The sequence below is a fragment of the Scyliorhinus torazame genome, chromosome 19, assembly GCF_047496885.1.
Source record: "Scyliorhinus torazame isolate Kashiwa2021f chromosome 19, sScyTor2.1, whole genome shotgun sequence".
NCBI classification, from domain to species: Eukaryota; Metazoa; Chordata; class Chondrichthyes; order Carcharhiniformes; family Scyliorhinidae; genus Scyliorhinus; species Scyliorhinus torazame.
In genome coordinates, this window is record NC_092725.1 from 49,011,767 (window position 1) to 49,026,358 (window position 14,592).

Genomic DNA, 14,592 nt, shown 5'->3' on the forward strand with positions numbered 1-14,592 from the left:
GTGATACTGTACATACACCCCTGACTCACTCTGTAGATGTTCATCAGTGGAAAGAGGCAGAGTGTGAGCACCTCGTGCCTTTTATAGTGAGATACCACCCCTGAGGGTCCTGCCTGCTTATTGGTCATGTCCTGTTCTCTGTGTTCATTAACTGCCTATCTGTGCCTGTCTGTATGTCATTATCTGCATGTCTGTATATCATGACATCTCCCTTTTTAAAAATGTTTTATTGGCATATGAGAACGTACTTACATGTGAAGACAGCTGTCTAATGTGAGAAAACAGAACATAGCAAACAAAACAAATGTTCATAAGTCCAGTCTCTGGGGCTTGCGTCTGATCCTTGTTGACCGCCGGAGAGGTGCTGGTGGGGACGATGGCGCCTTGACAAGCGGGATGGAAGCCTGACTGGTAGCCTCATAGTTCGAGGTATCAGGAGGTGGCAAAACAACGGACGGAAACGGAGAAGAATGTGATTGCGGGCAGGCAACTTTGCGCAGTGCCCGTCTGTTTCGTTGCACAACAGAACCATCAGCCATATGTACAACATACGAGCGGGGCGCAGCCTGTCGAACAACGACAGCTGGAGCAGACCAGTCACCATCCGGTATCTTGATCCTGTGTCTGCCGGGGATAACACGGGCAAATCGGTGGCATGAGCATCATAGCCCTGCTTTTGCTGGTTTCGGAGTTGCTGCACCTTCTGCAGCACCGGGAGGTGATCCAGGTTGGGCAGGTGTATGGCTGGAAGTGTCGTCCGCAGGTCCCTGTTCATCATGAGTTGAGACGACGACATGCCAGTGGACAGTGGGGTCACCCTGTACGCAACCAGCGTGAGGTAGATGTCAGAAGCAGAATCCGTGGCCTTGCAGATGAGCTGTTTCACAATGTGCACCCCTTTTTCAACCTTCCCATTGGACTGGGATAGTGTGGGCTGGAAGTGACATGTTTGAAATGGGGGACTTGGCAAACATAGACCACTCGTGGCTGCTGAAGCACGGGCCATTTTCACTCATGACAGTGAGTGGGATACCATACCTGGAGAACGTCTCCTTACAGGCCTTGATGATGGTCCAAGATTGTGAGGTCTGAGAGCTTCACAACTTCAGGGTAATTGGAGAAATAGTCAATAATCAACATGTAGTCACGACCATTCGTACGAAAGAGGTCGATGCCAATCTTGGACCACGGGGGGTCTCGATTTCATGCTGCTGGAGCGTCTCCTTGCTCTGCGCTGGCTGGAAGCGTTGACAGGTCGCACAGTTGAGGACCATGTTCGAGATGTCCTGGCTAATACCGGGCCAGTAGACAGCCTGCCTGGACTGCGTCTGCACTTCGCGACGCCCAGGTGTCCCTCATGGATTTGGCCGAGCACCAAGCTCTGGAGACAGAGTGGAATGACAATCCGGTCCAGCTTGAGGAGGATACCAACAATCACCATCAGGGTGTATAATTGAGGGAACTGCCTTTCTGCCAGCCATTGGCGAGGTGGTGCATGACACGCTGCAAGAGGGGGCCTTTGGCTGTCTCCTCGCGGATACGAACCACCTTCTCATCAGACGCCGGGAGGGTGCTAGCACACAGCTGCACCTGTGATTCAATCTGCCGGATGATTTCCAGCGGTTCACTAGGCAATGTGATGAGCGGGACAAGGCATCAGCGATGGTGAGCTCCGTGCCAGGCATGTACACTAAGTCAAAGTCGTACCTTCTGAGTTTGAGGAGGATGCGCTGCAACCGAGGCGTCATGTCGTTCAGGCCCTTGTGGATAATACGGACCAGAGGCCTATGATCCCTCTCGACAGTGAATGTCGGCAGGCCGTAGACATAGTCGTGAAACGTGAGAATGCCAGTGAGAAGACAGGCATTCTCTATTTGCCCGTACCTTGTTTCGGTGGGCGTCATGGCCCTCGATGCGTAGGCTACCGGTGCCCAGGATGAAGTGTCATCGTGTTGAAGCAGCACCGCACCGATGCCATCCTGGCTCGCATCTGTCGAGATCTTCGTCTCCCTGTCTGGGTCAAAAAATGCCAAGAGGGGTGCAGTGGTGAGCTTGGCTCTCAACTCCAACCACTCTGCCTGATATGCTGCCTTCCACTCAAAGGCAGTGGACTTTTTTACCAGGCTTCGTAGGGCCGTGGTGTGTGAGGCCAGGTTTGGGATGAACTTGCCCAGAAAATTGACCATGCCCAGGAAGCGCTACACCGCCTTCTTGTCTTCAGGGACCTTCATGGCTTCGATGGTCATTCTGATTTATTGAACCAGTAGCACAGTTAGCACAGTTCTCTGTGAGTTCGACTCTCTGCTAACCTAAGTGTGATTACTCTGTCTGACTGAACCAGACTAGCTCTTAGCCACATGCTGGAGGTGTGATACTGTAAATACACCCTGACTCACTCTGTAGATGTTCATCAGTGGAAAGAGGCGGAGTGTGAGTGCCTCGTGCCTTTTATCGTGAGATACCACCCCTGAGTGTCCTGCCTGCTCATTGATCATGTCCTGTTCTCTGTGTCCATTTGCTGCCTGTCTGTATATCATTATCTGCATGTCTGCATATCATGACACAATGTACTTGCAGTCCCATTGTAATGATTTACCTTATCCCACAGGCCCATTGGCAGCTGAATGGTTCATCTGCAAAGAGCTCACATACAAGCTTCAATCTCATCAAAAGAACAGTCGGTTTTGACAACTGTTTCTCAGTGAGCTCAATCAGAGAGTGCAGCGGACAGAACCTCGCGTGGGTGGACTGTTTGAAAGAGGCTGAGGAACGGGCAAAGAACTCGAGGGCAGAAGTTCAGGAACATGTGGAGGCCAGGCGCAGAGATTCAGGAAAGGCTCAGGTGCTTGCTGATTTACCCCAGCAAAGTATTCAGTGAGAATTCACTGAAGGATGTTTGCGATGGTGGGGTGTCCAGAACCAGGGATCACAGTCTGAGGATACGGGGTAGACCATTTAGGACAGAGATGAGGAGATGCTTCGTCACCCAGAGAGTGGTCGGCCTGTGGAATTCGTTACCACAGGAAGTAGTTAAGGTCAAATCATTGTAGGTGCAATTGAATGCTGTGTGGCAAGTGAATGCCGGTCATGCCCTCTCACGGGCTTCCCGATAGTCTTCACACCTCATGGGGTTTACTCAAGTCCCACGAGGATTCGGAGTCCAAATCCCACCCACAAGGGTAGGACCAAGTTTTAACGGCACCCAAGGGGTCTCCCGGGCCATTGGAGACCGCTGGAAGGTCAGGGTAATTGCAGGGTGGCTCCATGGCCCTCCCCCTAGGACATGGGCACCTTGGCACTGCCATCCTGGCATGGCCAAGGTGCCATGATGGCACTGCCAAGCTGGCAGGAGCACTGCCTAGTTGGCAGTTCAAAGCGGGTGCCATGCCATGCCCATGAACAAATGTGAGGTAATGCATTTTGGAAGGTCTAATGCAGGGAGGGAATATACAGTGAATGGTAGAACCCTCAAGAGTATTGACAGTCAGAGAGATCTAGGCGTACAGGTCCACAGGTCACTGAAAGGGGCAACACAGGTGGAGCAGGTAGTCAAGAAGGCATACGTCAGGCTTGCCTTCATTGGACGGGGCATTGAGTATAAGAATTGGCAAGTCATGTTGCAGCTGTATAGAACCTTAGTTAGGCCACACTTCGAGTATAGTGTTCAATTCTGGTCGCCACACTACCAGAAGGATGTGGAGGCTTTCGGGAGGGTGCAGAAGAGATTGACCAAGATGTTGCCTGGTATGGAGGGCATAAACTGTGAGGAGAGATGGAGAGGGGCTGGTTTAGCACACTGGGCTAAATCGCTGGCTTTTAAAGCAGACCAAGGCAGGCCAGCAGCACGGTTCGATTCCCGTACCAGCCTCCCCGAACAGGCGCCGGAATGTGGCGACTCGGGGCTTTTCACAGTAACTTCATTTGAAGCCTACTCGTGACAATAAGCGATTTTCATTTCATTTCATTTCATAAACTCGGTTTGTTCTCACTGGAACGGCGGAGTTGAGGGGCGACCTGATAGAGGTCTACAAAGTTATGAGGGCAGAGACAGAGTGGATAGTCAGAGACTATTTCCCAGGGTGGAGGGGTCAATTACTAGGGGGTATAGGTTTGAGGTGCGAGGGGCAAGATTTAGAGTAGATGTACGAGGCAAGTTTTTTACACAGAGGTTAGTGGGTGCCTGGAAATCGCTACCGGAGGAGGTGGTAGAAGCAGGGTTAGTGACATTTAAGGGGCATCTTGACAAATACATGAATAGGATGGAAATAGAGGGATACGGACCCCGGAAGAATGGAAGATTTGAGTTTAGACTGGCAGCATGGTCGGCGCAGGCTTGGAGGGCTGAAGGGCCTGTTCCTGTGCTGTACGTTTGTTTGTTCTTTTGAATGGAGGGTGAAAGGGGCTTTGAAGGGTGGGGGTGTTCAGGGCAGGTAAGTAGGGGACTCCTGGAGATTAGGAGGGTAATAAGTGGGGGTCCTGGAAGGGAGGGGGTGCTGTTAGTGGGCTTGGAGGGGCCTGATGTGGGGGGGACCACATAGCGGGGTGTCTTCATTTGGGGGGTGTGGGGTAGTGCCCATCTATGTGGGTGGGGGTGACATTGCCTTTGGTTGGGTGGTCTGAGGGAGCCACAAGCTCACTTAGAGATTGGGGCACCCTTTCAAAATGGCGGCCGATCTTGGAGTTCAGCTCCCTATTGCTAAAACAATTTCTAAGTGTGGGATAAACCGGTGAGAAACTCCTCAAGGCCCCAAAAAATGACTAAGGGCGCAATTATCTGGAAATATTTTTAAGTGTGGTAATGAGTGGGAATTGCCATGAGCTTCCCAACGCTTGGCCTAGCGAGGCCGGCAAAGCAATTCAATGTCAATTGAGCCACAACTGAAGTCTCGGGAGCTGATTTGCCGGGACCGCGCTCGCCAGCCCTCCGCGAACAATACCGAGCAGCACTTAAGCTGCACTTGCTCAGCCAACCCCGACCAGCTTGCAACAGTGGTGCTGAGGAGACCTGCCCCAAGATTCAGAGATGCTGACCTGCGGAGGTTCCTGGATGCGGTGGAGGCCAGGAGGGACGTCCTGTTCCCCCGAGGGTCCCAGAGGGTCAGCCACAAGGCAGCCAGTGCTGCCTGGAATGAGGTGGCGGCAGCTGTCAGCTCGGGCATTGTGACCAGGAGGACCTGGTGCAGGACGAAGGTCAAAGGCCTACACCCGGCAGCACGAGTGTGTAGACACCAACGCCCCCCCCCCCCAAGGGAGCACCCACTCTCCAACTTCCGATGGGACCCCCCAACCCTCCCTCCCCCATCCCCCTCAGCTCCCCATACACACTCCCGCTCCCACCACTGTGAACCACGTGCGTGGCTAACGATGCCCTCTCTGCCTCTCCTCAGGAAAAGTTCTCCCATAATCGGCAGGAGAGGGCTCAGACCGGCGGAGGGGTGACAGACACAAGAATCCTTGCCTTCTTCGGGGAGCGTGCCCAGGAGGTGACCGGTGTGGCCAAGGATGGAGCGGTTACCACATGGAGGCTGGCAGGGGTGAGGAACCACCAGCCTCACAAACATGAGTCAGTCATCCTTATTGACTGAGCCATCCCTCCCACCGGCCACATGTCCATTCTCTCGCCGGTCCTCCAGCCGATGGAGCTGGCCCATCCCACACGTCCCCCTCTCCTGACTCTGAGGAGAACACCTCAGAGGAAATCTCTGAGGATGCCATCACAGTCGCGGCACAGCTGTCATCCCCACCTGCGCAGATACACACACCTCGGTGGGACATTCTAGTGGACAGGCTTTGGGGGCACAATCTGGTGAGCACCACACTGCTGAGGATGTACAGCAGGTAGAGGCAGGAACCCTCCAGGCCAGACAGCGGTCCCACGACCCAGCTGGGACCCAGCCTGATGCTGAGCCCCTGGCACAGTGTATCCCGGAGCTGATGGAGACAATAGGGACTAACCTGGGCATTTAGAGGGAGATGTCAGCGTCACTCCGGCAGATCCATAGCCGCTTGGAGTAGTCCCAGGGGCTAGGGTTGCAGGAGATGGCGCCGACTATGAGTGGCACCGAGGCCAACGCTGCTAGGGTGGCAACCCCAGTGGAGCGCCTGATGCATGCCATCTGCACAATGAGTGAAGGTATCCAAGGTGTGGCGCAGTCAGTGACGGCCATGGCTGACGGTCTCAACAGAATGTCCGACTCGCTGGGGGATGTCTCTGAGTACCAGGCTGACCTTGATGAGGTCCCGCTCTCAAATGGGCATGGCGGAGGCGCTGTGGAGCTTGTCCCGGCCACAAGTGGCCATGGCTGAGGCGCTGCAGGAGTCACTGAGGAGCATCGGCGAGGGCGTCAACACAATGGTTGTGGACCATTGGGAACCGCCAGGGCTGGCAGAGCCAGATGATGCAGAGGCAGCCGGGGCTCGAATCAGCTGCCCCTCCATCCCAAGGTGAACCCCAGGGCCCTATGGGCACCGACCGGGGGGAGGGGGCACTGGGTGCTAAGCTAGACCCGTCCCATGGAGTGGGGTTGGTGGCCACCAGCTCCCCTGAGTTCCGCACCACTGATGAGGCCGCGTCACGCAATCAGCAGCAGGCACAGGAGCAGCATGGCTGTGCATGTGCCGTCCACAGGTGCGCCGGGGCCCACAGGCCCCAGAGCCCCCAGAGGGCGCCCACCAGGTGCATCGAAGGCCATGGGACCAGGTAAGCAGCTCCACCGCTAAGGAAACACCAAGACGTAGTGGTAGAGTTAGGAGGGCCAAGCACATTGAGGATCACTGAGGGCACAGGGAGAGGGGTGAGTGGTGTGAGAGGGGTAGGTAGGAGGTGGATGGCAGCACCATCGGGAGTGGGGTTTGTACAGCACATTAAACACCTTTTTGCAAAACCATTATGATGCCTGTGTCACTTCCTTCTGCAATGCAGGCTGACCACCAAACCGTTTGCCCATCTCCTCAGCGCACCCCCCCACCCCCAAGGTGGCCCACACCTGCGAAGGGTCCCCCTCCCCCTGTCATAATATCCACTCATGTATATAATGAGATGCAGACAGGCAGTGATTGACACACAGGATGACCAGTAAGCACACAACACAGTGCAGCCAATCACCAGACAGGACACTACCACTATAAAGCCAGAGGGCACTAGGTTTCCCGCTCTCTCGGGATACAGCCACTGAGACAATCAGAGTTCACGAGTGCAAAGTGCAAGGTAGCTAGTAAGTCTGGTCGCCAGTCAGTTTAGTATAGTGTCGACCCACAGGTACATCAGTTCTATCGTTGAATAAAACAGTGTTGGATCTCCTCCAGTGTTAGACGTCTGTTTCTAGCTTCCCTGCATCGAGTGCAGTCCACATTGAACCTACCTGCCTAACACATCATGGTACCAGAGTGATACTGATCTTGACGGACCGACCCTCGAGTGAATCAGCATTGACCAGCAAGCAGCCATCCAGCAAAATGGAAAACATCCAGCCTCCTCCGCAACTCCGCATCTCCGGCAACCTCGGCGCCAACTGGAAAATCTTCAAGCAAAAGTTCCTCTTGTACATCGAGGCTTCCGACCTCGAAGCAGCATCGGAGGCCAGGAAGATCGCGCTATTTCTGTCCACCGCGGGGGACCACGCCTTCCACATCTACAACTCCCTTACGTTCGCTGACAAAACAAAATTCAAAACAGACCTGCTGAAGTTTGACAGCCACTGCGACATTGAGGTGAATGAGAGCTTTGAACGGTACGTTTTCCAGCAGAGGCTTCAGGGTAAGGATGAACCTTTTCAATCCTTCGTGACCCATCTCCGCATCCTAGCGCAGTCATGTAACTATGACTTGACAGCTGATTCCATGATCCGGGATCGGATCGTTTTCGGGGTCCACTCCGACTCCCTTCGGCAGCAGCTCCTGAAAGTCAAACAGTTGACCCTCTCTGTCGCTATCGAGACGTACGTTGTCCATGAGCATGCTAAGAATCGTTACTCCCACATCAGGGCGGCAGAAACTGCAAAGCTGGCCTCCCATGAGGCGGAACGGGTGCAGGCCATTGCACAAATGCAGGGCCTGAGCATCGAGGAGAGTGGCCGTTTCGCGCGCTTTTCCCGGGTCCCTGCGCATGCGCGCCACGACTGAGTGGACGACGAGCCCGACAACCCAACTGCGCAGGTGCATATGTCGACCGACCGCACTGCGCATGCACGATGGCGCACAGAACACGCTGACGTCGGCGTCATGACGTGTCCGAATCTTGGCTCCGCCCATTTAAAGCGGCAATGTCCGGCAAAAGGACGCCGGTGTCTACAGTGTGGCAAGCTTGGCCACTACGCAGCCCTTTGCAGATCTGCTCCACCGCTCAGCAGCCAGCGATCCCAGCCACGGCGCAGAAGTGTCCGCTCAATACAACAAGGCATGCCAGATTCTGATCCCGACAGCCCAACAGACCCTGATGCTGAGTGCCTCAAGTCCCCATACCGGGTGGGCATCATAACTACACATGCGCTGCCTTCCACCACAACGGTGAAACGCCTCTCGATCCTCAGTGTGGATCCCGACGACGAGTGGTGTGCTGTCCTCACAGTTAACAAGGCTCGCATCTGATTTAAACTGGACGCCAGCGCATCAGCGAATCTCATCTCAAAATCCGACCTTGACACCACCCGGGCCCGACCAATCATTCTTCCACCGGCCTGCCAGCTCCTTGACTACAATGGCAATGCCATAGCTGCCAGTTGCTCGAGTCAACTAGGGGTATCCAACAAGGCGATCAATGCAACACTGCGGTTTGAAATCGTCGGGCCTGACAGAGCGTCCCTGCTCGGTGCTCGGGCCTGCAAGCTCCTGAACGTGGTTCAGCGAGTCCACACCATGTCATTGTAACCGGCGGCGGCCTCACCTCATGGAAACTTGCAAGCCGACATAGATGACATTATCACGCCGTACCACAGCGTATTCAATGTATTGCTCCCGTACCGATACAAAATCCAGCTCAAGCCGAACGCCACCCCTGTAATCCATGCACCACGCCGGGTGCCGGCACCCCTCAAGGATCGTCTGAAAAAGCAATTACAGGACCTCCAAGACCAGGGCATCATCTCAAAGGTCACGGAGCCAACAGACTGGGTCAGCTCCATGGTCTGCGTAAAGAAGCCGTCAGGGGAGTTTCACATTTGCATTGACCCTCAGGATCTAAACCGCAACTTCATGCGGGAGCACTACCCGATACCAAAATGTGAAGAGTGGACCAGTGAGATGGCTCATGCCAAATTCTTTACTAAGCTTTACTAAGCAAGGGTTTTTGGCAAATATAGCTGGATGCGACCAGTCGCAATCTGTGCACGTTCAACACCCCGTTCGGGCGCTACTACTACAACCGGATGCCTTTTGGGATCATCATATCTGCCTCCGAAGTATTTAACCGCATCATGGAGCAGATGACGGAGGCATCGAGGGGGTGCAAGTATACGTTGACGACTGTAATTATCTGGTCCACAACGCCCCAGGAACACATCGCTCGCCTCAAGAAGGTATTCCAGAGAATTGTTAATGGTGCTGAACATTGTGCAATCAACAGTGAGCATCCCCATTTCTCCACATTTGAAAGATGGAAGGACATTGATGATGCAGCTGAAGATGGTTGGATATAGGACACTACCCTGAAGAACTCCGACAGCAAATGTTTTAGTACTGAGACTAGGAGGGCTAGAAGGGGTCACGAAAAGTCATTGGCAAATAGGGTTAAGGAAAATCCCAAAACACGTACATAAAAAGCAAGAGGGTAGCCAGGGAAAGGGTTGGCCGACTGAAGGATAGGCAAGGGAATCTATGTGTGGAGCCAGAGGAAATGGGCGAGGTACAAAATGAATACTTTGCATCAGTATTCACCAAAGAGAAGAAATTGGTAGATGTTGAGTCTGGAGAAGGGTGTGTAGATAGCCTGGGTCACGTTGAGATCCAAAAAGACGAGGTGTTGGGTGTCTTAAAAAATATTAAGGTAGATAAGTCCCCAGGGCCTGATGGGATCTACCCCAGAATACTGAAGGAGGCTGGAGAGGAAATTGCTGAGGCCTTGACAGAAATCTTTGGATCCTCACTGTCTTCAGGGGATGTCCTGGAGGACTGGAGAATAGCCAATGTTGTTCCTCTGTTTAAGAAGGGTAGCAAGGATAATCCCGGGAACTACAGGCCGGTGAGCCTTACTTCAGTGGTAGGGAAATTACTGGAGAGAATTCTTCGAGACAGGATCTACTCCCATTTGGAAGCAAATGGACGTATTAGTGAGAGGCAGCACGGTTTTGTGAAGGGAAGGTCGTGTCTCAGTAACTTGATAGAGTTTTTTGAGGAGGTCACTAAGATGATTGATGCAGGTAGGGCAGTGGATGTTGTCTATATGGACTTCCGTAAGGCCTTTGACAAGGTCCCTCATGGTAGACTAGTACAAAAGGTGAAGTCACACGGGATCAGGGGTGAACTGGCAAGGTGGATACAGAACTGGCTAGGTCATAGAAGGCAGAGAGTAGCAATGGAAGGATGCTTTTCTAATTGGAGGGCTGTGACCAGTGGTGTTCCACAGGGATCAGTGCTGGGACCTTTGCTGTTTGTTGTATATATAAATGATTTGGAGGAAAATGTAACTGGTCTGATTAGTAAGTTTGCAGACGACACAAAGGTTGGTGGAATTGCGGATAGCGATGAGGACTGTCAGAGGATACAGCAGGATTTAGATTGTTTGGAGACTTGGGCGGAGAGATGGCAGATGGAGTTTAATCTGGACAAATGTGAGGTAATGCATTTTGGGTGGTCTAATGCAGGTAGGGAATATACAGTGAATGGTAGAACCCTAAAGAGTATTGAAAGTCAAAGAGATCTAGGAGTACAGGTCCACAGGTCATTGAAAGGGGCAACACAGGTGGAGAAGGTAGTCAAGAAGGCATACGGCATGCTTGCCTTCATTGGCCGGGGCATTGAGTATAAGAATTGGCAAGTCATGTTGCAGCTGTATAGAATCTTAGTTAGGCCACACTTGGTGTTCAATTCTGGTCGCCACACTACCAGAAGGATGTGGAGGCTTTAGAGAGGGTGCAGAAGAGATTTACCAGAATGTTGCCTGGTATGGAGGCATTAGCTATGAGGAGCGGTTGAATAAACTCGGTTTGTTCTCACTGGAACGAAGGAGGTTGAGGGGAGACCTGATTGAGGTCTACAAAATTATGAGGGGCATAGACAGAGTGGATAGTCAGAGGCTTTTCCCCAGGGTAGAGGCGTGAATTACTAGGGGGCATAGGTTTAAGGTGAGAGGGGCAAGGTTTAGAGGAGATGTACGAGGCAAGTTTTTTACACAGAGGGTAGTGGGTGCCTGGAACTCGCTACCGGAGGAGGTGGTGGAAGCAGGGACGATAGTGACATTTAAGGGGCATCTTGACAAATACATGAATAGGATGGGAATAGAGGGATACGGACCCAGGAAGTGTAGTAGATTGTAGTTTAGTCGGGCAGCATGGTCGGCATGGGCTTGGAGGGCCGAAGGGCCTGTTCATATGCTGTGCTTTTCTTTGTTCTTGTTCTTTGAGACAATTGGTATCCAACAACCACAACTATCTTCCTTTGCATTGGATATAACCCCCAAACAGGCATTCTCCTGATTCCAATTGACTCCAGTTGTACTACAGATTTCCTTGATCCCACATTCAGTCAAATATTTCCTTGATGTCGCGTCACCTCTGGAATACAGTTCGGTATCACATGTTTGAACCAAAACATTCATGAGTCCAGGAGCTGGGTGATCCTATTGGAATGTGACAGCACTGTTGCAATGCCTTCCATCAATACTTTCATGATTGTTCTCTGAACTCAGTGATGTTGGCGCTGTACGTTCCCTGAACAATAGTGTGAGTGCCCTGTGTGCTCTCTGAACCCGGGCTGTCATTGGTCTACATTCTCTGAAATCAGGTCTGTGAGTGAGTCCTGTGTGTTTGCGAATGCCATCAATGTGCACGTCTGTCATCTCTGAACTCAGGCGTGTTAGCACTGGGATTGCAAAGAGCTCAGCAGTGTTGGTGTTGAGTGTTCCCTGAACTTGATAGTGTGCTTGCACTCTGGGTTCTTGGAACCCAGCAGTCTGAGTGCTTATCTTCTCTCTGAAAATAGAAACGTGCTGTGTCTGAGCTCTGTAGTCTGCCTGGTAATGGCCGGGACTTTCAGCCCCCCCCTCCCGTTCCCCCTCCCCCCTCTCCGTGGCAGGGCCCGCTGCAGGGGATGCAATGGGGCAGCCAAACTCTTGACTTTCGATGGGAATGTATGATTCCAGTGGTGAGTGAAGCCATCTAATCCCACCCAATGACTGGATTAAGTACTCATGCAATGACCATTAAGTAAACAGCATCAATTTTCACCTTTCAGATAAAACTTTGAGCTTTACTTGTCCTCCAAGGGAGTCAATCAAAAATCATTATTGTTCTGGCATTTACACTCACTTTGGTTAAGTGCTTCATCTCTTTACTACAACCATGACCATTCCCATAGCCTTTTACTCAATAACATCTTTGTCACTTAATCTCTTCCACCCTCTCAGCTATCCGAGACTATCCCTTTTATCCGTCCTCTCCCTCCCTACTCTTGACAGCACATAAGGCCATCAGAGATCCACCCTCCTTCCATTCTGAAGAAGAGTGTGATGATATAGAAATTGATGCATGTTATATTTCTGATTTGCGTCAGTAATGTTATTAAAAACCCTGGTTTAAAATTACATACAGGCAGTGTGCCTGCTAAAGCTATAATTAAAGAGTTGTAAAAGGTGAGGTAATCATTCATTCCAACCACTTACTTGGTTACAGGTAAAGGGCTAATGGGAAATTGTTGAGATTGGTGGAGATTCCCTGGAGTGTCGATAATTTATGAGGGATTGTATTTAGCCCTAGCTAAGCATGGAACTTAGTGAGATACAGATGATGTAACTAATGGGAAATGTGTCTGTAGATTTGCAGTCTGTTATAGGATTTTAAGTTGGACGGCAGTTTAGACAAATGTTGGTAGGTTGAGCAGAAGTGTATTGGACCTGCTCTTGAAAGGAACTCTCTCCAAATGTTTCTACACAGCTAAGCAAGTAACCTGCTTTGTTAACTTTATTTATTTGAACTATGTTGGGTTGTTTAATTGGAATTAGTGGCGGGGGAGATATGAAATGAAAAAATGAAATGAAATGAAAATCGCTTATTGTCACAAGTAGGCTTCAAAATGAAGTTACTGTGAAAAGCCCCTAGTCGCCACATTCCGGCGCCTGTTCGGGGAGGCTGGTACGGGAAGTTCACCCCGAAGTTCACGTTCAAGTTTCCCCCCCTTTGTTTAAGAACTGTTTAACTGATAATTGTAAAGCTGTTTCTTTGATGCTAATATGGTTTAAGTTAAATGTTTGTTTTAACATAAAAGATACCTATTGGTCAGAGTCACAACTTCTGGGGTGAAGTAGTGTTTCCTACAGCCTTATAAATAGGAAAATGTTTTGTGGTTCTCATCCAGATCCTAAGAAAAGTTGGGGTCTGGTCTGGAATCCTAACAAGAGTCATATTGAACTAAATGTCCATTGATTTCTACGGGACAGGGAGATCCCGCTGTTAACTTTGTTTCTCTCTCCCCAGGTGCTGTGTATTTGCAGTACTTTCTGGTTTTATTATAAATCTGATCACACCAACTCATGGTTCCAATGCATGCAACCAACATTGAGAGGGAAAGAGAGAGAGCGAGAGCTCTCTGGAGATTCAGACAGAAACACACAGCCATGAGTATGGCAGTGTCAACTCATATCGCTTGACTGTAGAATAATATCAGTAACTTGTAAGTGTATCTCCCCATACAACAGTGGTCGGGATGTGTAGTTGGCTATTTTCTGATACAGGGTGTGTAGGAAATAGATCTATAGATCTCTCTCCCAGGAATACTCAATTCTCTTCAGGTATGTATTTCACGTAAGATAAATCAGTTCATTGATTAATGATCAGCAGAATCTCACGAGAATACTTTTCAGCCCCACATCCGAAGACAGACCCTTGAGGCATGTACAAGATCATTTTATTCTTTGCACATAACAATGGGTTTATGTTGCAATCCCTGGGTCATGCTATTGTTTAACTAGATATTGAAAGAAAGGAGAGAGAACAACTGTACTTGCATTTATCGAGCGCTTTGTGCCATTTCAGACAGTCAATTAAAGTGTATCTTGGGCAGTGAAGGCATATTCCTGATCATAAGGGACGTTAGATCCACTTATTTAACTGACGGATGGCAAACAGGAAAAAGAAAATCTGCTCCAGATCCATAACATTTGTAAGAGATGTGCAAGTTAGAATATGTTGCCGAGGCTTCAAGCACAGATTGTCAGAGCTTGGGAACTGCCTCCAGACATCTGTCCAGTTTGGACCCTGCTCTGCACATGAGATATTCCGATGTTATTGGTGATGGTGTAAATGTTACTGGGCTAGCAATCCAGGGCTCGGACTAATGATTTGGATATAGGAGTTCAAATCCCACCATGGCAACTGGTGGAATTTACATTCAATTAATAAATCTGGAATTGAAAGCTCAGGAATGGTGACCGCAAAACTATTGATT

General features: G+C 50.8%; 1 protein-coding gene across 1 annotated transcript in view; it reads left to right on the forward strand.

The window, feature by feature from the left end:
* The window catches only part of LOC140396667 (uncharacterized), a 108,519-nt gene extending 105,641 nt beyond the window's left edge, over nucleotides 1-2,878 (forward strand). Inside the window, 1 exon segment of the mRNA XM_072485463.1 lies at nucleotides 2,609-2,878. Coding sequence (XP_072341564.1) covers nucleotides 2,609-2,878 — 270 coding nt within the window.
* Nucleotides 2,879-14,592: the final 11,714 nt, after the last annotated feature.